This window comes from Pipistrellus hanaki (assembly GCF_964339955.1).
Source record: "Pipistrellus hanaki genome assembly, chromosome: 15".
NCBI lineage: Eukaryota > Metazoa > Chordata > Mammalia > Chiroptera > Vespertilionidae > Pipistrellus > Pipistrellus hanaki.
Window position 1 is genome coordinate 21,449,948 of NC_140517.1, and position 26,348 is coordinate 21,476,295.

General features: G+C 49.2%; 1 protein-coding gene and 1 long non-coding RNA gene across 4 annotated transcripts in view; one reads left to right on the plus strand and one right to left on the minus strand.

Annotated features, from left to right (window-relative positions):
* The window catches only part of PLCG2 (phospholipase C gamma 2), a 148,793-nt gene that overhangs the window by 91,127 nt on the left and 31,318 nt on the right, over positions 1 to 26,348 (plus strand). For all 3 annotated transcript variants that reach the window (XM_084905552.1, XM_084905553.1, XM_084905554.1), the window contains exons 19-29: positions 461 to 580; positions 5,305 to 5,485; positions 7,251 to 7,322; positions 11,248 to 11,357; positions 12,422 to 12,518; positions 13,854 to 13,920; positions 15,759 to 15,916; positions 20,126 to 20,228; positions 21,571 to 21,780; positions 24,327 to 24,472; positions 25,706 to 25,820. In XM_084905552.1, coding sequence (XP_084761678.1) covers positions 461 to 580; positions 5,305 to 5,485; positions 7,251 to 7,322; positions 11,248 to 11,357; positions 12,422 to 12,518; positions 13,854 to 13,920; positions 15,759 to 15,916; positions 20,126 to 20,228; positions 21,571 to 21,780; positions 24,327 to 24,472; positions 25,706 to 25,820 — 1,379 coding nt within the window. The remainder of the gene's footprint in view (positions 1 to 460; positions 581 to 5,304; positions 5,486 to 7,250; positions 7,323 to 11,247; positions 11,358 to 12,421; positions 12,519 to 13,853; positions 13,921 to 15,758; positions 15,917 to 20,125; positions 20,229 to 21,570; positions 21,781 to 24,326; positions 24,473 to 25,705; positions 25,821 to 26,348) is intronic.
* The window catches only part of LOC311633248, a 51,632-nt gene continuing 51,116 nt past the window's right edge, over positions 25,833 to 26,348 (minus strand). The window contains exon 3 of the long non-coding RNA XR_014796921.1: positions 25,833 to 25,944. This is a non-coding gene — a long non-coding RNA (uncharacterized lncRNA). The remainder of the gene's footprint in view (positions 25,945 to 26,348) is intronic.

The window sequence follows — 26,348 nt, forward strand, 5'->3', positions numbered from 1 at the left end:
CCATGTAACGCACAGCAACTTTATTTTTGACGTCTCCTCTAGATTCGTACGGATTGCCTTTTAAAATTTGCTATTTCGCATCTTTAAAAGTAACCAACGACCAACTAAACAAAAGAACCTGTTGGAAACGCTATTCCCTGTATTCTCTGCCTCTGATTTTCTGTGCCTTCCTCGGCCACTGGCCCTTCAGAGTTGGGCAATGGAGGGGTCAACATTGGTTGACTTATTATCTTATGCTTCAAACATCCGCTACACGGACATTTCACCCAAGCTGTGGTGTCTCGGTGGTCTTCTCTAAAAATGCTGTTCACAGAGGGTTTTGGGTGGGAGGCCCACTCATTTCCCCAGTGGTTTCCGGGGCCATAATTCAAGCGTCCTCAAGCCCGCTGCCCTCCAGCCCCCCCACTCCCCTCGCCATGGGTCACCCTCTCACTTGGCGGTTTCCCGGCCTCTGCTGCAGGTGGTACTATGACGGGCTGAGCCGTGGAGAAGCGGAGGACATGCTGATGAGGGTTCCCCGGGACGGCGCCTTCCTCATCCGGAAGCGGGAAGGTAGCGACTCCTACGCCATCACCTTCAGGTAAGCACACGGCCGTAGCCTGCAGCATGCTCTCAGGAGGAGGCTTAGGAAGGCCAGGTGTGCAGAACAAAGGGGGGACTGCAGGTTTAGCTCAGGGCTCTCTCTCTAGAGCACACGTGTCAAACACAAGGCCCGCGGGCCAAATTCGGCTGGCCAGGCCTTGCAATGTGGCCCGTACCACGCTGTCATCACTGCACTCCGCTGTCAGTTTATGACATTGTCAGTTTATGACTGTTCAGTAAACCATTTGGCCCGCGATTTAGGCTGGATTTTAGATTTTGGCCCCTTCTCTGATTGAGTTCGACACCCCTACTCTAGAGGGTTAACAATAATGATATCAAACATAATGACACATGCCACCCATGTTAATATGTGCTTTTACTGGCTAGGAACTGGTCTATATTCGAGGTGATCAGTGACCATGGTAGCTATTTTTTCAGAGGAGGAAACGTAGGCACAGGAAGGTTAACTTGCTGAAACAAGCAGCCAGTAAGTAGTGGGGCTGGGATTCAAACCCAGGCACCCCTGGCAGCCCAGGTCAGTGATGTCATAGATCTGATTTCCTCCCCGCTTCACTTGCCACCCAACACTGCATGTGGGAAGGTCAACCATCTCTAGGATTATAGGTCTCTACTTTAATTCCAGCCCATGACTCCTGATTCCTTTAGTTTCCACCAATGACAAGGAGGTGAGGTTCAGACCCAGTTCGTCATCTGTCCTCTCAGCCCCAGTGGAAGCATGAGGATGCTGAGAGAAGGCTGGCTGCTGTATGAGTTCCTAGCTAATGTCCAGACCCTGGGCTGTCTCTGAATCTTCATCTGGTCGAGTCTTCCACTGTAGCAATGAGGGGTAGATCCAGTTACTGCAAGTAAGGACACGGAGGCCCAGAGAGGTAGAGATAGAGCCACACAGCCTAGTCCTGGGCTGGGCCAGAATTTCAGACTCGGGTCAGATTGGGCCTGCCGCTATTGGGCCTGCTGCTGTTTTGCTCACTCTGCATGGTGATGTTAAAAACTGAGGAATCTCACTGGAAAATTCCGATTGCTTCTTAGGAAAAAATGGGAGGAGGTGGCAGCTCTGGGCCCATGTGCCCATGTGGCGATGGTGGTTACCTGCTGACAGGAGGGGCCCTGGTGTGCCCAGGCTGCTCCTGTTCTTTCCCATCCTATTGCCCTCGCCCATCCTACCAGGCTGCCCCCTTCTGTCCCAGTTATTCCTGGGAATGTGGGCATGTAATTGTCATTATCTCTGCTAATACTGAAGACCTACTACGTGCTGGCTTTGGCCCACATGACTCTTTTGTGTTTGTGCTGCCAACAGAGGGCCCTGGGCTACTTGGCATTGGCTGTGCCCATTGCTCTGAGTGGTGCCCCTCTACCTGGATGGGAAGTGGGCTGGTTTCACTGAACATCTGCATCAGCCACCATGATGGGCGTTGGGGGTCATGTTGTAGTCCTGTCAGTCTGCCCAGATGCTGTTGGGTAAAGGGACAGAACCAAACGCAGTGACTGAAACAAACAAAATAGGTGGGAGTTGTTGGCTTCCAGCGGAGATGCTCTGACAGGCCTGGGTGCAGGCCACACCTGACAGTCCTCAGGTCGCCCTGCATCATGCTGCTCCTCGCTGCGGCGTCACTCCCAGGTGGCTGGGCCTCGGGGTGCCAGGAGAGTGTGCAGCAGAAAGGACGAGCCCTGGGATGCACTCCCCCTCTGGCCCCTGCCTGAGCTGGGTGCCGTGATTCTGGCCGGGCACCTTTGAGCTGGCAGTGGGGTTGGGGTTGCTTTACTGGAACCGTGTAGATGAAGATGGGGGAGGGGGGGTCCCCAGATGATGCTTGATTTATGTACGTCCACCATTCCGTTTGCATGTCTGTCCTCCCATGAGATCGGAGGCACCCTAAAAGTCTGAGTTTTTTATTTTTAGGAATCAGTAAATGTTCCATGAGCACCTACTAGGTGCTAGTCCCTGTGCTGGGCTCCAGAAATACAGGAGTGATAAAAATAGGCCAGAGGTCTGGTGGGGATGAAGACGTCACAATCCTCTCCAGGGTTTCTTGCTTTTAACCGGTTTTCTCCTCCCTCCCATGGGCTGGGAGGCCACGGGCAGTCATACGTGCTGTCTCCCCGCCCATGAGTCAGCGATGAGGTCAGTTTCTCTGCCAGGAAGGCTTCGTCCTGCAGGTTGTGTCGCCAAGAGCAGGGAGGGAAAGGCCGTTTGCTTCGCTTGGGACGGTGACCGTCTGGCCTCCACCCACTGAGTGCCAGTTGGGGGCCCTCAGTCACTGTCACAGTCGGAAAGGACATCTTTTTCCCTGGACACACGCATCCTTTCATACTCGCTGTGGTCAGGGTGTGGGGTGGGCATCCGTGTCCCTCGTTAAGAACTGCTGCCCCTGGGAGGATAGTCACGTAAACAGACGTGTGTGACACGTGCCACAGAGAGAGGCCAGGCAGGGTGATGGGGAGTAGGCATCCGGGGGACGGGGTTTGGAGGTGAGGGATGTCCTCCAGGCAGAGGAGCACACAGGCCTGGAGGCTCTTCTCCCCCATCCCCATGTGTTGGGGGGACCACCTCTCCCCTGCCCTGGCCCCTTAAGCGTCTGCACCAAACTCCTGGATAGATTTCCATCCACAGCAGAGAAGCACCAGCTTTCAAACCCTTATGAGGAGAGGGAGTTGTTGTCTGGGCCTGCAGGGTGGGAGGCACCCCTGGGTGGGGCGGGGGGTTCCTTCGTGAAGCTGAGACCTCAGGTTGTGGTGACCACAGACTTGGGGCAACAGCCTCCAGGGCACCTGAAATTAAAGCTCACCTCCAGCCTGTGCCCGTCTCCTGCTCCTGCCCAGGGTGGCTCCCGTGGGCTTGACCGTGGTTCTATTTTCCTAACTGTTCCTTTACTGAGCACCCTCCTGGTGCGGGACACACTGCAATGGGCTCACCCTGGGTGGCCTGACAGACCACAGCCCGGACACTGCGGGAGACGGGAGCTGCAAACCCCAGCATGCGGTGAGGAACTGAACTGGACCCATGCCCTGATATCCTAGCAGCTCTCTGTCCCCGGGGCTTTGTAAAAAGCTTTAAAATCAATCTTTAATTGTATAAATATGTGTCCTCCTTATAATTAATAATTAAGACGTTTGCAGTGAAGGCGAAAGCTCCTTGTGGTTCTACCTTCCTCCATCCTTGTCCTGGTAGAAAGTGCAGGTTTCCAACTGTTGTCTCCATCTAGTCCAGTGGTCCTCAACCTTCCTAACGCCTCGACCCTTTAATACAGCTCCTCGTGTTGTGGTGACCCCCAAACATAAAATAATTTTCGTCGCTACTTCATAACTGTAATTTTGCTACTGTTAGGAATCATAATGCAAATATCTGTGTTTTCTGATAGTCCTAGGTTCTACAGCAGTGGTTCTCAGCCTGTAGGTCACCTAAGACCACCGGAAAACACAGATATTTACATTACAATCCATAACAGTAGCAAAATTACAGTTATGAAGTAGCAATGAAAATAATTTTATGGTTGGGGGTTACCACAACATGAGGAACTGTATTAAAGGGTCGCATTAAAGAGTCGCAGCATTAGAAAGGTTGAGAACCACTGATCTAGACAGAAAAAGGTACACACATGTGGTACACTTGTGGGAAATCTATAGTACTGTTTTGTGTGTGGGCAGTCTGTGCTACTTTTTAAAAATACAAATGGGACCAGACCATGGTTTTATTCTGCAACTTGTATTTCTACTCAGTAGTCTACCTTATTTAAAAATTTATTAAATATCACTGCAAATAAGCTACTGAAACAGAAGTCTTCTGGCATTTTTTTAGAGGCTTTCTGAAGAAGTGGCTTACACAGGATGTGTATTTTAAATCCATAAAAAACATCTCTAAGGTGCAACATTTTTTAAAAGATGAGTAGTTTTCCCGTAGTAACTGTGCTCTTAGACAGTTTTAATAAAAAGATGCTCTTGGCTGTAAAGTTAAGCTCAATACCTATTTTCCCAAATGTGACTGTTCTTGCTGATAAAAGCTGAGGAGTAACGCTGAGGAGTCTGTTCTGGTTTGGGTTTTTGGGTGTTTTGTTTTGTTTTCTTGTTTGTTTTTTTGTTTGTTTGTGTGTTTTTTTGCCTCTTGTTTCAAATGGATGAGTGAGGAAATAAAAGACTTGTTTCCTTTTTGGGGGGGCGGGGTGGGAAAGACATTGTTGTACCAGATGGGGAATTTTGGATAAGATTTAAAGATTGGGGCAGGAAGTCCCAGAGTTCTAGAGCAGAGACTGGCAAACGTTTTCTGTAAAGGACCAGAAAATAAATATTTTAGGCCTTTCAGGCCATATGGTCTCCGTTGCAGCTCTTCCACTTTACCATGGTATTGCCACAGATAATATATAAGCAATTGAACGTGGCCGTGTTTCAATAAAACTTTATTTACAAAAGCAGGAGGTGGGCCAGATTTGGCCTGAGGGTCCTAGTTTGCCAACCCTGATCTGGATGTTCCCAAAACCAAGGCCTGTGGTTGGGGAGGAGGGGACGGGTGAGAGGAGCTAGCTATGCAGACTCTTCTCCGTTTTGAAAAGATCCACATCGTTGTGTCAGAGGCAAGTTATACCCTGTTTACGTTTTGCCCTCAGAAGGGATCACTAGGTTGTTTCTAAGAGGTGGGGACTGTACATTGCACAGCCATTGTCTGGCTGCCACCGTCTTGGCGTGTCAGCCCCGTGTGGTTCCCCGCAGGGCCCGGGGCAAGGTGAAGCACTGTCGCATCAACCGGGACGGCCGGCACTTTGTGCTGGGGACCTCCGCCTACTTCGAGAGCCTGGTGGAGCTCGTCAGCTACTACGAGAAGCACGCGCTCTACCGGAAGATGAAGCTGCGCTACCCCGTGACCCCCGAGCTCCTGGAGCGCTACAACATGGTAGGTGGCTGGCTTGCTTGTCACTTGGTGGATTATCTTGCTTGAAGTTATAACTCATCTGTTCATTCATTCATTCATTCATTCAGCAAACCTTTCATGGAGCACTTACCATGTGTCTGATGCTGCTCTGGTCCCAGGGATACAAAACTGTACACAGCACACAAAGACCCTGCCCTCTTGCTGCCTATATGTTCTGTTCTCTGCAGAAAGAAGCCCTGGTTTGTGGGATTTGCCAGTTTCCATGGTATAAACACTTCCAAGCGACCACCACAGGATGCGAGTCAGGAAGAGACCTACAACAGGCTCCCGCACACTCAGGGTTTGGGTTTTACGAAGGCGCACAGTGCCCAGCACACAGTCGGCCAGAATAGGGCTTTTCTCCTTTGGGGGTAAAATTTCCCAGTTTTGGGGAACTTGTTTATGATGTCTCACTGTCTCTACCCACAGTGTGGGGGAGACAGATAATAGATGAGATAAATTAAATTATATATATATATATACATATACATACACACACACACACACACACACACAGAGCATTGTGGGATGGTGGGACATGCTGTGGAGAAAAACAAACCCGGCAGGTGGGTAAGAGGATTCAGGGTGACATAGAGGGGGTTGCCATTCTCAAAGGTGGTCTGGGAAGATCGCCCTGAGAAGGAAACATTGGAGCAGACGTTAGCATGGGTGAGGGAGTGAGTCATGCAGTTAATGTGGAGGAAGAGCAGCAAGTGCAAAGGTCCTGAGGGGAGGATGTCCCTGGAGGTGCAGAGAGAGCCAGGGCGGGGGTAGAACCTAATAAGACGGGGACTAATAGCCCTGCGCGGTATAGGGCCATGGTAAGACATTGGCTTCTGTTCTGAGCCATTGGACGGTTCCGAGCAGAGATGAGACCTGATCTGATTTCCTGTCCCAGTTCCTGTCAGGTGCATTCAGTAACTTACAGATCTACTGTGCACCTCCCACGTGCCAGGAGCTGTTCTCCATCTCAGAGGACAGTGACTGCTCTGGGGAAGTTTGGGTTCTAGGCAGGGGAGCTGGATAACATGCAGTCACAGAAACAAGGCGCCTGCAGGCAGTGGGAATCTCAAGGAGGAAAACCAGCCAGGATGGTGCCCAGGGGTGGGCATTATGTTACTAGATTGGGGCGGGGAGGTCAGAGAAGGCCTCTTGCAAGGATTAAAATGTGAGCTGGGAGCCGGAAGAGGCAGTGAATTGGCCATGGTGGCTGTGAAGGGAGCTGGTTCTGTGTGGAGGAGCAGCCACCACAAGCCCGGGAGTGACTGAGGTGGCCATGTGGCTGAACCCAATGAGAGAAGCAGGGGGCGGGGGAATTAAAGGGAGGGTTTACAGTGTGTGTGTGGTAAACGTTTAACCAGTTCTCTGCAGAAAGAAGCCCTGGTTTGTGGGATTTGCCAGTTTCCATGGTATAAACACTTCCAAGCGACCACCACAGGATGCGAGTCAGGAAGAGACCTACAACAGGCTCCCGCACACTCAGGGTTTGGGTTTTACGAAGGCGCACAGTGCCCAGCACACAGTCGGCCAGAATAGGGCTTTTCTCCTTTGGGGGTAAAATTTCCCAGTTTTGGGGAACTTGTTTATGATGTCTCACTGTCTCTACCCACAGGGCATGAGTAAACTGTGCGGTTTCACCTCCTCTGCTAGAGGGCAGGAAACCGTAGGGCTCTGCAGTCCTTGTTCTGTCCTTGGGCCGTCCCAGGAGCAGGGATGGCTCCATTTACTTCTCTCTGTTCTTTTTCAGGAAAGAGATATAAACTCCCTGTATGACGTCAGCAGAATGTATGTGGATCCCAGTGAAATCAATCCTTCTATGGTACAGTGCCAACCTTTAATTTACACTTTTTCCTGGTCGCTAGATTGACACCGAGTCCAATCCCTTCTCCCGGTCCCCCCGCCCCTGGTCATAATAGGGTGAGAGAACGTTTTGGGAAACTTAGCAACAAAAAAAAAAAAAAAAAAAAATTTTTTTTTTTTTTTTTTTTTTTTTTAGAGGAAATGATTGACAACATGACATCTAGTTTCAGGGAAGAGGTTAATAGAATTCCTTCCAAATGTGACTGTGCCTCACTGAAATTCTGAGATTTGATGAATCACCTTTGGGCCACACAGTTTCTAATTAAAAGTCTTTCACATGTTTCTTGCCCGCCCGCTGAGTGGGTGGTGTTTATAAATGCTGTCTCGTTCACTGACCTTGCAGCGAGAACACCATTTCATACTCCCACCCGGCTGCAGCGGAGTGACTTCCCGCAGGCAGGGCTGGTCTTACTCTCAGCCCTCAGCTCCTTCTCCCTCAGGTTTCACCTCAAATGTAGTGTGAGCCTGTGGAGGAGGAGGAAGGATGTGAATTTCCTGTTTTGTTGTTTTTGGGGGGGGGCTGTCCGGGGCCACCATCAGTATAAAATTCCTCATCAGAGAGGGGATGCACTGTGGGCTCTGTGGCAATCTAGAGACAAATTTATTTTTTTATTTTTTTAACTTTTAATTCTTGGCCAATGCAAATTCCTTTCAGCAAGAAATGAGGTCTTGACAAGTTGTCGGCAAAGGAAGCTGTGTGCGAAACGCGTACGCTTGATAGCAAAAAACGTTTATTAAAGGCGGATGCTTTGGTAATGAGAATGGCCGGGCCTCATGTCAGCGGGATGTCCCGGTGGTGGGACTCCCCAGGGACAGCCCTCCTTGCCTCTCCAGAGAGCAGGTCAGGTCTTCTGATTTATCAAGATAAACCAATACTTTATTGTTGGAAGTATTTCATATGTCTCCCTTTCCCCCTGACCTCTCCCCGCCTGCTCCCCCCCTCCCGCCCCCCCAGCACAGGCCCTCACCCCACTACTGTCTGTGTCCGCTGGTTATGCTCATATGCATGCATACAAGTCCTTTGGTTGATCTCTTACCGCCCTTCCTCCCCCCTCCTGCCCCGCCCTCTCCCCTTCCCCTGCTTTCCCTCTGGGGTTCATCCGTCTGTTCAATGCTCTATGTCTCTGGATCTATTTTTGTTCATCAGTTAATGTTCATTGTTCTCCACAAACAAGTGAGGTCATGTGACATTTATCTTCCTCTGACTGGCGTAAGAGAAGCCAATACTTCAGGTGTTTTATGTGCAAGCTCCCCATTTTTAAACCCTGGCAACTACGTTAAGTTGTAGAGAAAATCTTCCTAGTTTACATGAGCCAGGCAACATGTGACTGCATGCTGAATTTGATTGCACGTTGCCCAACTGAGATGAATGCCTGGAAATAAAGCTGGGACTATGAATGATTAGAAAAGGGTGTGGCAATTGAAAAAACACATTTGAAAAACAGACCAAGAGTTCGTTCTTGTCTCACTGTCCTGATGCCGTGGCTGTTGGCACGGCTGCTGGGCATTCTGTCTCTCCTGGTCTAGGCCTGCGTTTCACAGTTACCACCACCCGCATCTGTCACCTCCATTCTGCTTGGCTCACTGGCCACTTGGTCAAGGGTTGGCTTCTCCGACACTAACCTTCTTATTGACTGTGTTTGTCTCACCTGGAAGGCCAAGCCACTGAGATGAAATACATGGCTTGGAATTTTAACTTAAAAAAGCATGCTGTCTGTGCTGTGGAGCATTCTGGGTGGCTGTGCCAGGTTAGCAGTGTCCCCATCCAGTGGCCAGCTGGGTCATTTCTGGTCTCTTGCTCTTTAGCTAACCCTCATATGAACTTGACCTGTGAAGTTTTGGGCATCTCTAGCATAATTTCCTTTGGATGCGTTCTTAGAACTGGAATGCTAGATGAATAGTAACAGGTACCACATCCGCGACCACACATCCAGCATTGTTCTATGTACTTGACAGCTTAGTCCTCCTAACAGCCCCACGCCGTGGGTACTATTTTTGTGCTCATTGCACAGCTGAGAAAACAGAGGCACACAGAAGTTGAGTAATTGCTGAGGTCACGTAGCCAGGAAGGCGTGGAGCTGGAATTTGGACCCAGGCAGTCTGGCTGCCAGGTGTGTGTTCTTAGCCACCTGGCATTGCTGCTGCCTGCTGGGTCAGATGGTTCTGTCAGGCCAGGGACTTGCTCCTTGTGGAAGCCATTACATGACACCCCCACCTCTGCCACTGGCTGTACCTTCCTTGTGTCCTGGGAGCCTGGCAGTGGCTTGTGGGGATTCAGGGGGAGAGATGTGGCTCAGATTCTGATACAAGAGGGGCAGTTAGGCTCCATCTGCAGGCGGGGGAGACAAGGGCAGGAGACCTGGTCAGCCTCTGGTTGGGGGTTTCTATGGTAGAACTTGCAGTACCCAGATTAGATTGCCTTTTTTTTTTTTTTTTCTGTTGTTAATCGTCACCCAAGGATATTTTCCACTGATTTTTTTTTTTTTTTTTTTTTTTAGAGAGAGTGCAAGGGAGGAGGAGGAGGAGAGAGAGAGAGAGAGAGGAAGGGAGGGAGGGAGGGAGGGAGAGAAACATCGATGTGAGATAGACACATTGATTGGTTGCCTCCCAATGAGCCCCAACCAGGGCTGGGAATCGAGACTGCAACTGAGGTCTGTGCCCTTAACCGGAAATGAACCACCGGGGACTCTTCAGTCCACGTGGGCCAATGTTCTATCCACTGAGCCAAATTGGCTAGGACTAGGTTGCTTCTTAAGGAATATCATAAACTGTGGCAATAACTCGGATTGATTGATTCATCTCTGCACTCAGCCACCTACCAGCCAGTTGACGTTGGGCAAGGAAGGATACTTCATCTCTCTGAACCTCAGCTTCTTCACCTGTAAAATGGGCATAACAACATTGCCACCTATGTGATATGGTTGTTGGAAAGATTAAAGGAGATACTATAGATAAGAGGCCTAGAGCAGTGTTTAGACTATAGCAAGCTCTTAATAAATGCTAGATATTATCATTTTTTGTCATGCACTATCTCATTAAATAGTCTTAACCCTGTGAAGCATGTAAAGTTTTAATTCCCCTTTTCCAGATGGGGAAATTGAATCTGGGAATGCCTCAAGGTTATATAGTAGTAAGGAGCAGAGCAGTAATTTGACCCACATGTTTGACTCCATAGCCTCTGCTTGAAGGATTAGTTTTACTGGATTCCTTGTAAAACCTGTTCACCTTTCCTTGGTGGGGGGAGGGGGATTGTTGCTGATCTAAACAGGTTTGACAGCTTCCGATTTTACGATTCATATTTGCTTGCTGCACGGGTATTCATTTTGCCATGGATTTGTGCTTGCCACACAGGCATTAAAGCAAATTCATTGAAGAAAAATTTTATTCTGAGTAAGTTCTGGGTTGTTTCCACTGAGATCACCTTTTGATGGCTTTCATGGAGGAGTGCCTCGGTTACTCTTGCAAAATGTCTGTGTCCTGCAGGAGTCCAGTTAGGGGCCCCCTGGCCTGGTAAATATTGGTGAGGCCGAGGATGGTCAGGAATGGTGTTGAGTTTGAACTTCTGGGAGGGTTGTTGAGCATGGGCTCTGAGGACTTCAAAGGTGGTGGTCATGGGTTAATCTGAAAGGCGTGTTGAGGAAATGCAGCAGTTTTGGATGGTTGGAGTGCCCTTGGCTCTGACCAGTCCCCACCTCTACTGGTGACTTTTTGAGACTATGGAGTCTTTGCAATGCTAGAAACTTGCCAGCAGATGGTGCTGTAACCCTGGACTGAAGCCTCTGGCTCCCTAGGGAGAACTAAATGTACGACAGTACTAGTACATGCAGAAGCCTCCCTTTGCTCATCAGCCTGCCTGACCTTTTTCTTCTTGTTTTCCCTGAAAGCCTCAGAGAACCGTGAAAGCTCTGTATGACTACAAAGCCAAGCAGAGTGACGAGCTGAGCTTCTGCCGTGGCGCCCTCATTCACAACGTCTCCAAGGAGCCCGGGGGCTGGTAAGGTTGAGCTGCTTGGCGGATGCACTTCACGGGTCACTTTTTGGTGGTGAGACACAAGTGCCGGCTGAGCTCGGACCCTTGTTTTCTGTGCCCTGAGCTGGCTTTGACCGGTTCTACCTTCTCTGGGAAATGGCTTGATACCTGCATGTTGTATGCGGAAAAGCGGATAAACACCAATTATTATCATATTGAATCACATAGCATAATATCATAATAGCAGCTACCATTTCTGAGGTCTTCCTGTGTGCCATGCACTGTGCTGATAGCTTTCAGACTTCATCTGACCAAATCCTCGTTACGACCCTGTGGAGTTTTTACTATGATGATCCCCACGTTACAGATGTGGCAAATGAGACTTTCCAAACTTCCACAGCTACTAAGTAGCTCAGGCTCTTTCCATTCCATAAGCCTGGCATTATTTTAAATTCAAATTCTTATTCTACAGCTTAGTCCTGTGCCCTATGCAGTGGCCCCATCCTGGGTTGAAGAAGACACATTTTAGGTCAAGGGTACCTGGTGAGCTGAGGTCCAGTTAGCTCTTCCCTCTGTTCACGTGGGAAGAAAAACTTGCTGCCCAGCCATAGGCGCCATTGTAGGTGGTTCTGTGGGGGTGATTTCTACCTGAGAGCTGTAAGAATTTGTTCATAACCATGAACACTGGCAGAGATTCAAGCGCCTCACAAGATCAATATCTCATCTTCCCACAAGACAGCTGAGCCTGTATTTTGCAAACAAACTGGCCCAGAGAAGTACAGTAACTTGTCCAGGGTCACACAGCAGGCTGAGATTTGAAGTCAGACCTTCTGATTCCAGAGCGCACACTCTTAACTTAATTCATGTATGGGCTCCATGAGTTTGACCAAATGGCAAGAGGACTTACCCCCAATCCCATTCATTGCTGATAAAAAATCAGAGGATCCCTTTGAAATGCACCATTATCTCAACACCTCCTCTGGTCATTCGGTCACTGGCCTTTCTCTCACCAGCAGCTGCGGCCTTAAGGGACAGTAATGAATTAACACTGCCCAGCAAGGCCCTTGATGTCATCTGTGTTTATCTAGGTGGAAAGGAGACTATGGAACCAAAATCCAGCACTACTTCCCGTCCAATTACGTCGAGGACATTTCAACGGTTGATGTGGAGGAGCTCGAGAAGCAGGTGAGTCTCCATCGTTGCAGGGAGAGACCTGCTAATCCTCGGGGAATCCGCTGAGTCACCTCAGTGGTTATATTTTATACATGATGGCGTGTGGTCCCCGAGGGGCCCTGCAGCAGAGTGACATGGAAATCAGTTGTGGGTGAAAGTCACTGTGACGAGCCCTCATATTTTAATCAGGCTGTTCTGGGCTGGAAAGGTTTGAATATGCAGGAGAAATCTCTCTAGAGTGAAAATGGCCAAATGGGGAATATGTCCTTTGCCTAAAGCAGCTTGCAAATGAAACACATTCCGTTTGGCCAGCCAGACATTCAGAACGAACGTGCTTGGTGTGGCTAAGCAAGCAGGCCAACGTGGAAGGTGCGTTGAGGCCTTCCTGGTGACACGGCAAACCTGGTCTCTGTGTCCTGCTTCCTCTTGCCCAGCAGACTCAAAGATAAGCCATTTTCACCGTGACAGCACTATACCGGGCATGGACTCTTTATAACGCAGGCTTTAAGGTCCTGTTTGAGTTTAAGGAATTTGCCAAGTGAGTTGGGGCAATCTGGGAAGGCTGGCGTGGAGGAAGGGGCATTTGAACCTTAAAAGTTAAGTTAGAAATCAGCAGCAAGAGCCCGACAGAAGGGAATTCCAGGTGGAAGGTACCGCCTAAGCAAAGGTGTGGTGGTGGGAACGTGATTGTGTTCAGTGTGTTCAACCGGAGGCAGAGATGTAACCCCCTTATTGCATCTGTCCATGATGCCCCTACCCACAGAGCATTAGCCTGGTGGAGGAATGGGGGTGTGCAGGCAATGGGCAGATGCATAATTCTGGTAGATCTCCTAAGACAAGGGGTTCCCTATCTCACCTGGACCCGGGGATGGTTCAGATGTTCAGTGGGAGGTAGAGCTGGAAGGCTGATAGGGGCTCCTAGAAAGCCTTAAAGTCAGATAACAGAGCGTGGATGTTGCTCCCATAGGATGTGGAGAGTCACAGAAGGTTCTTGAGTTGTGCTTTAGGAGAATAGAGAGTCCCATTTCATCATAATGTCAGAATAAAGAGTCTGGGATGTTTTTGAAATCAGATCTATGGAAACCTGTTCTAGAATTCACAAGGCACATTTTTTTACAGATTAGAAAATGAATCGCCGAACCTGCTGGCACCTGCTCACTGCTGAGTCCCTATCAGTAAAACACTTCATTAGTTAGCTCTTTCCCCTCGGATGTATCCTGTAATGAAAATGCATTTTAAACAGTTCCACCGGCAGTGTCTCCGCTAAACGGTGTGCTTTGGAAACAGGTTGTCTTTTGTGATTGTACCTGTTAAGGCTAACATGAGTTATGTCTTATTTCTTCACAGATTATTGAAGACAATCCCTTAGGGTCTCTTTGCAAAGGAATATTGGATCTCAACACCTATAACGTTGGTACGTTCACACATGGCGTTAGCCTGGATTCCCACCCAAATCCTCCAATCTGGCCTCAGAACCACCCCCTGCAGGGAGGCAGCCTTCGTTGGGTCCTTCTGGCCTTGACTTGGATGCTCCCGTTGAGTATTGGGCCAGGCTGGTTGCTGACTGCAGTGTCATGCCTGCTGTTAATAACTATAAAGTGCCAGCACGGGGTCTGGTGGAGAGGAAGGGCTAGATGAATGTTTAATGTTGTTATTCCAAACATCATCTCAGAGATCTGCCGGGGTTTCCCACGCTACTTTAAGAGGAGCCAGGCTGTTGGCCCGGCTGTGGAGGAGCATGGAGTTAGGAGTGTCTGGTTGTAAGCCCAGTTCGGCCTCTCAGTTGCTATGACACCCTGGATCTGTCACTTCTCTCTGAACCTCCACTTGCTGGCTGCTCAGCTGGGCATGGGGAAACCTTGGCCTGCCCACCTTGGAGTCTGGTGCAAGGGGGGATGTGACTGCACAGCCCGCGCACCCAGGCGCACACAACGGTGCCAGTGATAGTCTCACCCTCCGAGCCGTCAGTACATCTGAGCCTGGCCAGGCCCGCCTTTAAGCGGGGCTGCAGCAGCTTCCACACGGAGGGACAGAAGGCAGTGAGAACACTGGGCAAGAAGCCCACGCAGTGCCTCTCTGAGCAGCCGTGTTTCCACAGCTCCGTGCAGTCCATCCATGCATTAGCCTGGGCCTGTTCCCACCAGTGTTTTTGCTGGGGAGGCCTGAGCAGGGTCCTAAGTCTCAGATAACAATAATGCCAGGAACGTTCTGCTTCTAGGGTCAGCTCTTTGCTTTTACTATTTATTACCTGTTGTTTTTTTTTTTTTGTGTGTGTGTGTGTTTTCTTGACAACAACCTGATAGGGTAGGTAAGAGAGGGATTCTTGGTTTCAGTTAACAGGCAAGAAAACCAAGCCCTAAGTGACCACCAGCCCTGCCCGAGGTCCCCACCAAGTTCATGGCTGAGCTGAGATTCACTTATGTTGCTCTGTATGTCGTCTGCCCCGTGTTTGCAGAGCATGGGCATGTGGCTGAGTGGTTAGGGATAGGAGCCTTGAGCCAGGTCTGACTCGAGCCTCAGCTTTGCCGTGACTAGCTGTGTGACCCTCCATGTGTCACTTCCCCTCAGTGTGTCTCTGTTTCCTCCTCCTGTAAAATGGGCGTGGCAAGCGTAGCACTCCAGAAGGTTGAAATAAAGATGGAATGAGATACAGTGTATGTAATCTGCTTAGAATATTGCCTGGCACAGACAAGCCCAGAGATCTCAGTGACTAATGTTACTTGGCAGAGCCTTATCCTCTCGTGGCCTTCATTTTCTTACCTAGAAAACTTCTCTGCAGAGAGAATCTGTTCCATGCCTCCCTCCCACCTCCTGGTGGCTGCTAGCCACCCCCGGTGTCCCTTGGCTCGTGGCTGCATCAGTCCAGCCTCTGCCCCCATCCCTTTAGTGGCCGCCATCCCTGTGTCTGTGTCTCGTTTCCCTCTTCTTTCTCTGATAAGAACGCCGGCTCTTAGATGACTCTAGGATGGCCTCACCCTGAGGTCCTTTAAGTATATCTGCAACTGTATTCACATTTCTAGGCACCAGGGGTTAGGATGTGGGTCTGTTTGGAGAACACAGCTCAGGCTGCTGCATAGCTTGAGCAGTGACATGGGGAGTGGAGACACTGCCTGGCACAAAGCAGAGGTCCCTGTCAGCACGGCCCACGCAGTGGCTTTTGGGTTCATGACTGACGTGGCTCGGGCCGCGTGCAGGCTGGTCTTCGTGGCTCTCTACCAGGCTGACCAGGGCTCGTGTTATTCTCTCACAAAGTGAAAGCCCCGCACGGGAAGAACCAGAAGCCTTTCGTCTTTATCCTGGAGCCCAAGAAGCAGGGTGACCCCCCGGTGGAGTTTGCCACGGACCGGGTGGAGGAGCTCTTCGAGTGGTTCCAGAGCATCCGGCAAATCACCTGGAAGATCGACACCAAGGTAGGCCCCTCAGCTCAGCTGGGCCCGGGTGGGCCTGGTGTGCTCTGCTGAGCCGTGGGTGGCTCTCGGCAGCAGGAGGTTCGGGCCCAGGGGCCACACAGAATCCAGGGAGGAGAAGGGGTGGGTTCGGATAATAAGAGCGCCAATCGTTTTGAAGAGGAAGGGATGTTGAGGTCCCCGGGGCTAGTGCAGACCTTCAGAAGTCAGAGTGTGTGCAGTGACTCTTGATGTTGAGGGCCATAGCTTGACAAGAGAGTTTTGCCTTCCTTATTTTGAGTGTTTTCTTGTCTCTAGTCTAAACGTTGTTCAAAGCAGGTGGGATCCCTCCTACAGCGAGCATGCCCTGAGCTCACCTCCCTGGGCCTGCAGTGGCCCTGGGAAAATGTAATGGTTTGTGTTGTGGAAGAACTTCCACTCTAGATGGGTGAGGACTTTCCTGACCGGAGCTTAGTGTTGGGCTGGAAGTGGTTTGAGAAGTGTCCTGGGTAAGAGCAGGAGGGGTAGTTCTAGGCAGACTGGAGTTTGCATCCGGGCAGGGCTGGTCCCTGGGCAAGTCACTAAACTTCTCTGGGCCTCAGTTTCCTTGTTTGCAAAATGAGGAGCCAAAGGTGAAATGAGATGAAGCGTGAGAAGTGCTAGGCTGGTGCCTGATGTACATCAAATGCTCAGCTCTTGATGGTATTTAGTCACCACATTGTCGTCACATCAGGAGGGTATGGGGAGGTGTAAGGTGCCGTCTGCTCTTTCCTGTGGCTGTAGAACTGGGAAGAAGTTTTAGGGTTTCCCATATGCACACGTGCTTCTAAGACAGGTCTTGACCCAAAGGACTGGTTTTAAAGTTTTCCCAGGATCTCTTGGGCCCTTGTGACTCTGGTTATAGTAGATGGGTCTTCCTCCTTCATTGTACTGGGAGGAGAGAGACATCAGCAGCCTGGTCTTCCTTGCCCCTGGGGGACCTCACTCTTGGCCAGTCTCTGGCCACCTTGACACAGCCTAAAGTGATGTCCTCTTCCTAAGAAGATTTTCTAAGGAGAGCTGGTAGGATAAGCACCCTCCCTGGTAGGACCTGACATATTTCCTGTCCCAGGGTCTAGTCAGAGGCCTCACATATGAGTCCTCATTCTTCCCAAGTCTTGTCACACCATCACCAGTTACTTAGGATGAGCTGTGGTCAGCAAGTTTCCATCTTTCCTGGTCAGGGTATCGCATTTGCCTCCGGGCCTTCCATGTAGAACAGCTCTGAGGCACCAGGGGGCAGCACTGTACCAAGGTACATTTGAAAGATCATTTTTCCCCCTAACTTCTTCCAGGTGTGTTCTCATTGCCGGTTGAATGGTGACCATCATGAACTGAATGGCACCATTTGCCAGCACGTGACCCTCCTAAGCATGTTCTAGTATTTGTGATTCTGGGCCCCTAAAGCCAAGGATGGAGAAAAACACCAGTGACAAAGCCCTTAGCAGTTGTTCTCTGTAGACCAGTGTTTCCCAAACTTCTCTCATGATGAGAATCACCTGGTGGAGTTGTTAAAACACAGATTCCTGAATCCCAACTAAGAAGTGCTAAACTACAATAGAATTTTTGGGAACATATAGGTAAAATTGTATACTTAACTAGTGCTCTAAGACAGATGTTATATACAGAGCACTAAGTTAGGTATGCAATTTTACCTATATGTTCCCAAAAATTCTAGTTTAGCACTTCTTAGTTGGGATTCAGGAATCTGTGTTTTAACAACTCCACCAGGTGATTCTCATCATGAGAGAAGTTTGGGAAACACTGCTGTAGACTTTATTCCGAGGCACCCAAACCTCCCCTGAAAGTGGTCTGAGAGTGGGGCTCAGCGGTATAGGCATGGCGATGGCACCTTCCTCTGACTGGTGCATCCTGGCTCTCCTCCGCTGTTCATGGAGGGAAACATGACTTAAAGGTCCTCTGCCCCTTTCTCTCCTCTCTTGCGTAAGGCTTCGGAAATTAAGCCTCGCTCTTCAAGGCTGCTGTCCTCTCTTTGATCTACATTCCTCTTTAATTGGCTTTTACAACTGCTAAGATTTCATGAGAAAGGCTTTTTAAAGTCTTAATATAGTAGTATATGAAGGTTTAAAAAAAAAAAAAAAAGAGTCACTGGAATTGACGGAGTCTTGCTCTGGGCACACCCAACTGTAGGAAGAGCTGGTGCGGGAACAGGAAGGAGGCCCCCTCCTGCCTTTGGGAGACCAAGGGGAGGGGAGCTCTCCACTCACTGCTAGGAGCTCCTCACCGAGGCTTCCCCGTCGTGCCCGCCCCTAAGAACATGCTCAGGGACCTGTGATTTTACACAGTCGCTGGGCTCCTTCCACCCGTGGCACAAGACCATCTCTAAGATCCATCTGGTTAGTGAGTTTCCAAAGCCTGGCCCATGCAATGGGTTGTGACTTCATATTCTGAGATGGCCTGGCGGGCAAGTTCTGCCATTTTTTAAAGTAATTGTTATAAGATTTTTGAGGAAGCAAGTGGTATTTCATCTTAACCTAATACGTCTCCTGCTAAGGTTGGAACAAGGGAAGCCCATAGCTTGTCACGGCTCTGTGCTTTGTGAGGCCAAAGTTCTATAGTTCACTGCAGGGATGTCCCTCCCCCACACACCTTTAAAGCAATTCCGTTGTCATTGGAGGTGAACTATGTTGTCTCTGGGGTCTTCTGTCTCCAAACCACCCCACGGTGAAACCACCCGAATCCAAAGCCACGTTGATATAAGGTTCAGGAGAAAACACCTGAAGTCCGTCTGTTTTCCTCATGGCTCTTTGCTGTTAACTATGTGGCTGACATCCTTGCCACTTATTCTGGCCCATCCCACCTACAGCACCCCTTCTAGCCCTACCATTATGGCTTGCATTCAGGAAGGGTGGAAAGGGCTGGTGAAAGTTAGGCATGCATAGATGAGCTAGAACAAATGTCAGAGGCTTACAGTCATGTTCTAATCTGTCCTGGTGAGGTGGTCACTGCTGGGGCTCATATAAAAGGCTTTGCCGGTCATTGCCAAGGTCCACTTATGGATTGAAGGCATTCTTACACAAGAAATCTAGTCCCACACCCGCTGTGTAAAGAGGGGAATTTTTCTGTCCTTTGCCTGGGGGACATTTCTGAGTGGCCCTACAAGCCTGGAGGAGTGCTAAGGCCTTCTTGTCCAATTCTCTAAAGATAGAGTACTCGCCTTAGCCTTATTTTACAGTTGAAGAAACGGAGGTGCAGAGAGAGTGTCTATGACTGGCCCTGTTGACCCAGCTAATAAATAGTAGGGTCTGCTTTCAAACCCATGTCTCTGATTGGTTTCCACTGCCATTACCACTGTGTTAAGTAGCCCCCTCACTACCTGCCACCTGAACACTTGTTCCTCACAGGGTGCTGCTCCCAAGGGACATGTCTCAGGGGGAAACAGGGTCTGGGCAATAGTGATGAATGGCATCAATGCAGGACAGTCAGACAAGAGACAGTGTAAGGCTGAGCAAGGCCTTACACTGTAAGTGTAAGGTGAGCACTCTGGGAGATTTGAGGAAGGCAATATCCTTTTCCAGTCCTGGCTGGAGTAATCCAGGAAGGCTTCCTGGAATAATCCAGGAAGGCTTCCTGGAGAAGGAATGATCTGGGCAGGGTCCAGGAGGAGGGAACTGATGGAATGCAGAGGAGAAAGGACAGGAGCTGCAGGGTGAGGAGCCAGGAGGTCACTGCTGTGATTCAGGGGACCTGGGATGTGAACTCTGGGGCATTTTAGAGAAATCAGAGGCAGGAAGAGGCTGTGCACACTTCCTCAGCCTCAGAGGAGAAGGGTGCAGGGGACAGCAAGTTACAAGAAGGAGGCTGTGGTCTACAGAGCCCAGGAGGACATGAGGCCACGGGCTTGGAGAACTAGAATTGGAGGAACTCTGACAGTGGTTTCAGGGGAAGGGTCAGGCCCGGGAGCAGAGGGTTAAGGAGAGTGGTGTGGTGACAGACACCAATCCCGGGTGGAAATAACCTGGTCAAGAATTTTGGCAGGAAGAGGAAGGGAAGAGAGGAGGGGCAGGGGCAAGGAAAAATATTCAACCACGTCAAAGATCTGAGCATGCAGGAGGGCCAAGAAGAGCGAGAGGGGAAGCAAAGGAGGGGAAGGCAGGCCAGGTGAACTGGGGCGATAGGGTTTCGAGGGTCCTGGCTTGAGGTCTGAAACTAAAGGCAGTCGGCCCCCAACAGGAGAACAACATGAAATACTGGGAGAAGAACCAGTCGATCGCCATCGAGCTCTCAGACCTGGTCGTCTACTGCAAACCAACCAGCAAGACCAAAGACAATTTAGGTATGTCTCCCATGATGCCTCCGGACACGGTGAAAACTCGTTTTCTCTTTGAGTGTGGCGTTGCCAGAGGGCACAGGGAGTGTGGTTCCAGCTCCTTATGAACTGCTCCAGGTGGGGCTTCCCCCTGAATTAGTCCTTAGGGCCACTGTGCTGGTAACGGGCCCTTCTGATGGCTTTAGGAGGAAAACCCTCTCAGAGGGAAGGTTGTTCATTTCCTCCTGTTTTTATAACGAGTTAACTACAAACTTGGTGGCGGAAAACAACATCTATTTATACTCTGGCCTCCTGTATCTCTAGGCTGCAGGCAGATTTCAGCCACTCCCTTCAGGGAAGACTATGTTCCTGGTCTCTTCCAGCTTCTGGTGGCTGCCATCATTCCTTAGCTAGTGGCTGCATCACTCCAATCTGCCTCTCAGTCACATGGCCTTCTCTTCTATGTAGTCAAAATATCTCCCTATTACAAGGACCCTGTGGTTACATTGGGGGCGGAGATAATCCCCCCCATGACAAGCTCCTTAATTTAATTATATCTGCAAAGTCCCTTTTGCCATAAAAGACTGCATATTCACAGGTCCCAGGGATCAGGATCCTTGGGGGCTAGTATCCAGCACAGGATTTTAAAAAATGGCTCTTCTACCAAATTCTCTAAAGTAGCCAATTCTTTGATCTTAGAATGGTCCCATTCACATTCTCTTCCCCCTTTCTTTGAGCAGATCCTACCTTTGATCTCAAGAACCTGTGATTCCAGAGGAACAGTACTAAACCCCAGAGTTAATGGTCACTGGGAGGCACCTCCTCTCCGCAGGTTTCCGGGCTGTCCCACCACAGCTGGCTATGTAGTAGCAAAGCTTCATCCAACAAAGAATTGTTTGCATATTCCCACCCCTCTCCCCCCATTCACTGCCCCCTCCTCCTTCACAGCTCCTCCTGTGGGCACTCCATTCTCCCTCCACCAAGAGGCTTGGTTTATTCTCCTGTATCTATAGTACTTTTGATGAGAAAGCGCTCCTAAGATCTCCTGCTACATGCTAACCCCCGAGGCCATCCCCTCTTTCTAGAATTGTACCATTTTTGTGTTTTCTTGTGCAAGGCTGCTGTTAATTTTAAACCAAAAGAAAATGACAGTAATACTAGATGAAAAGGTTGCGGGAACCCTTGGCACTTTTAATAGCTACGTAGGCTCCCCGAAGCCGAGGAGCCCATAGCAGTCCCAATTATGGCAATATCAGCAGAACCACGTGCGCGTCTTGTCACAGAGAGTCCTGGTTTTCTTTTATAAGCCTCTGCACTAAATAAAACGCAGGGGACACAGAGTAAACGGTGCCTCTGTCGCTGTGTGCAGAAAATCCCGACTTCCGAGAAATCCGTTCCTTTGTGGAGACGAAAGCCGACAGCGTCGTCAGACAGAAACCCATCGAGCTCCTGAAGTACAACCAGAAGGGCCTGACCCGTGTTTACCCGAAGGGACAGAGGGTGGACTCCTCCAACTACGACCCCTTCCGCCTCTGGCTGTGCGGCTCCCAAATGGTGGCCCTCAACTTCCAGACTGGAGGTAAAGTGGAGCTTTTTTAAAAAAATGTCTTTATTGATTAAGGTATTACATATGTGTCCTTATTTCCCCACTACCCCCCTGTTGTCTGTGTCCATTGATTAGGCTTATATGCATGCATATAAGTCCTTTGGCTGATCTCTCCCCCTTACCCCACTGTCCCCTACCTTCCCAGAGGTTTGACATTCTGATTGATGTTTCCCTGTCTCTGGATCTATTTTTGTTCATCAGTTTATAGTGTTCATTATATTCCTCAAATGAGTGAGATCATGTGATATTTATCTTTCTCTGCCTGGTTTATTTGACTTAGCATAACGCTCTCCATTCATGTTGTTGCAAATGGTAAGAACTCCTTTTTTATTGCAGCGTAGTAGTCCATTGTGTAGATGTACCAGTTTTTTAATCCACTCCATCTGCTGATGGGCACTTAGGCTGTTTCCAAATCTTAGCTATGGTGAATTGTGCTGCTATGAACATAGGGGTGCATATATCCTTTCTGATTCATGTTTCTAGTGTCTTGGGATATATTCCTAGAAGTGGGACCACTGGGTCAAATGGGAGTTCCATTTCTAGTTTTTTGAGGAAACTCCATATTGTTCTCCATAGTGGCTGCACCAGTCTGCATTCCCACCAGCCATGCACGAGGGTTCCTTTTTCTCCAAATCCTTGCCAGCACCTGTCATTTGTTGATAATAGCCATTCTGACAGGTGTGAGATGGTACCTCATTGTCGTTTTGATTTGCATCTCATGATTAGTGACTTTGAGCATGTGTTCATATGTCTCTTGGCCTTCCTTCTGTCTTCTTTCGAAAAATGTCTATTTAGATCAGTTGCCCATCTTTTGATTGGGCTGATTATCTTCTTTTTGTTAAGCTGCGTGAGGTCCCTATAAAAGTTGGAGATTAAACCCTTATCTGATATCATTGGCAAATATGTTCTCCTGTGCAGTGGGATTTCTTGTTGTTTTAAGTGGGGCTTCTTGTGGCCACTAAATCTAAGATGATGGTGGTGTGAGTCCAGGCAGTCTGCTGAGGCCACCGAGGGGATGTGGTGTCCAGAAGATGTGATTTGTTTGAGGAACAGGTTCAGCCAGCCATGCAAGGGTGAGGGCCATCGGTTGAACAGAGTGATTGAGGGAACTGATGAGCACGCTTGACGCTAGGCAATGGTATTTGGCAGGTTCCATGATGCAAGTGACAACACGGAGTGAGTCTGGATTGAGAGAGAGAGAGGAAATGCATTAGCTCATGTAATTAAAAAGCTCAGGGGTTGCATCAGCTCCAGGCTCAGTGGGTGAAGGTGTTCAGTGCCTTTTTTCAGCGCTCTCCTCCTTTCCTGGTGCATCTCTGAGGACTACATGCTGGGAGGAAGCAGCATGCAGAACTCCTTTATACAAATGGCGGCATAAATTACGGCGTTTTGCACTTTGGGTGTTGGTTAAGCCTCTTTTGGGGATCTGTTCGTCGGTGGTGTCCTCTCTCTGGCTTTTATGCCTGTGCAGGATTCCACTGACTAGAACCATCGTTTATTCAGCCGCCCCCTGCTGAGGCACATTTAGGTTACTCCCCTCTTTTGCTATTCCAGATGGCTCTGCCTTCTGCAACCTTCTGTGAGCACCGCGTCACAGATGGGGCGCTGCATCTGTCAGACAATTCTCAGGCAGGCAGGGTGCGTCAGACGTCACTAGCATTTTGATCAACTTGGCCCTGAGGACAACCACCGCACACCTGCATCCGGTGGTGCCTGAGCTGAGACGCTCGGTCACACATCTCCCTAGAGATTGCACGTGCGATGATTGCAAACTGGTAATGCATCTGAATACATCCTTCTGGCGTAACTCCATCAACTTAGTTTTATCACACTTTCGAATCTTTGCCCACCTAATTGATAGATGAAAACTGCTGTCACTGAAGCTTCCCTTACTGGTTTTGCTCTTATAAGTCACAGGAGCAGTTTCTCATGTATTTAGGAAGCACTTGCTTTTTCTTTTCTTTTCTAAAGACTGTTCACGTTTCTGACCCAGCTGTTCTAATGGGGTGTAGGTATTTATAGCACACATGTATCAGATCTCTTAGTAGGTTAACTTTATATGTTCAGGGTGTCTCAAAACTGTACACACACTTTTTTACCTGATAGCTCAATGAATGTTTGTTTCTTTTCAGGTTTCTTTTCAGATTTAACCCATTGGAATGAATAGTTATTCAAAGTGTGTATACATTTTGGGGGGACACCGGATATTTATTTGCCATTTGAGTTAGGATTTTTCTTTCCACAGCATGTCTTAACTTTTGTGGATTTTTTTCCTACGTAGACATATTTAGCTTTGAGTAGTTTTTAATTATCTTTTTTTTTTTAAAGCTCATATTTTTCTCCCAGTAATATGAATTTTCAATGGATTTTTTTTTAAAAAAACGTCCATATTTTGAGTTTAGATATCTTAACAACTGGCTATCATTATTTTTGGAAAAATGAGCAAATCATTCCCCGCCTGGCCCAGGAGGCCAGCCTTTCCCTGCCTGACCTCTATCAGCAGTGCCTTTCCTTCCCAGACAAATACATGCAGATGAACCAGGCCTTGTTTTCACTCAACGGGAGGACCGGCTACGTCCTGCAACCTGAGAGCATGAGGACGGAGAAGTACGACCCCATGCCACCCGAGTCCCAGCGGAAGATTCTGATGACCTTGACGGTCAAGGTAAGGCCACACTCTCCTTCCTCACTCAGGGAGCCAGGGCCTAGTGACGCCTGTCATTTTGTTTGAACCATCACATGGTTTGAGGATCTCAATTACAGGGCACCCCAAAGGAGAAAGGGCGACCCTCTCAAATCCATCTTGGACACCTTACCCCCATGTCATCTGTGGGGCTAAGGTATGAATCCGGCTCTTGCAGGGTTCAGGAGGGTATCTCCTGGGGCCCAGCGAGGACAGATTCTGGCCAGGAAAACGGGCCTTTGGTCTTTATGGAGGGGAGTGTTTGTCCCCACAATGGCTATATTTAAGGGTGAAAGCTTTTTAAAATTCAGAGAATATATGATCTATTTATGAGAATTTTTTGTTATTTCCTCTTTTGGAAACTATGCAAGGTGGAAACTATGCAAGGTAGAAAAAAAAAGTTGCATTTCTCATAAGATTAAGGAGGGGGGAAAAATGAAGCTTTTGCAACCAAAGACCTTTAAAAGATAATCACACACACTCCCCCATCTTTTCCTGGGAGCTGGGAATCAAGTGATTAAATGCTCTCTGTGAGTGCACACCTGGGCGTGGGCGGATGCGTTTTTGTGTTCCGGTGAGGTCCTCCTGTTAATTCTGATGGTCTGGGCACTCTGCTCCTAGCTCACCTTAACACAGGGGTGGGACCATCTGGCCCTGCCAAGGCATTAGGGGGTAGTTAATATAGCAGGCTAATTAAAAAAAATATATTTTTATTTATTTATTTATTTTTCACAGAGAGGAAGAGAGAGGGATAGATAGTTAGAAACATCGGTGAGAGAGAATCATCGATCAGCTGCCTCTTGCACACCTCCTACTGGGGATGTGCCCACAACCAAGGTACATATCCTTGACCGGAATCGAACCCGGGACCCTTCAGTCCGCAGGCTGATGCTTTTAAGTTGATAATTCTGTTAAGGCTCTTGAATGGTGTTTTAAATATGCAAATGGCCCTTGGCAGAGAAAAGGCTCCCCAACCCTGTCCTCACAGCTGTAGGAATCCACCCCCATTTCCTTATCCACGAGAAGGAAACAGTGGTGGGATCCACTTGACAAGGTGGTCAGAGCTTCTCCAGTGAAGAAATGGAGGCTGGTTTGCACTCATTTGGTCTGCCCCTAGAAGCCACCTGAGCTTCCTGCCTGCCCACCCACACAGAACTTGTTAGCGCTTCCCAGGAAGGGTCTGAGAGAACTCCAGCACTTACCTTTGTATCCTAGGTTCTCGGGGCTCGTCATCTCCCCAAGCTCGGACGAAGCATTGCATGTCCCTTTGTGGAGGTGGAAATATGCGGAGCCGAATATGACAACAACAAGTTTAAGACGACGGTTGTGAGTAAGTTGCCTGGGTACATCCTTCTCTTGAACTTCAAGCGAGTTGAGTCACATGGTAGGGGGTTTGTAAGGCACTTTGCTTGGCCATGTCTTTTCCTTCATCCCTTTGGCTCACTGTGGTTCAGCTTGGGGAGGGGAAACGGAGCCATGTGATTAGTCGGATTCTGCCCCTTGCTGTGATGCTCTGCTGTAATGCAGGCAGCAGGGACCTTGCTCTGTGCCACAGCCCCACCTGCATCTCCTCAGCCCAAGACAAGAGCAGACACACAGAGGAGGTGGTGCCTGACCTGCAGGCTGCAGCCTAACCTGGGGGATCTTTTCCCACAGAGGGCAGGGGCACCTAGGAAATGCTTGTTCTTCCATTTTAAGCCAGGAAGACGCCGCCGTGAACTGGGAGGCTGGGGTCACTGCTCCCAGTGAGAGGTGGCTCAGTGGCAGCTCACACGCTGACCAGTGAAACCGGCGTTTGTGGAGGGTGGTAGGTTCTCCCCTGACAACCACAGACCCATGCTGGCTCTGCCTCTTCAGA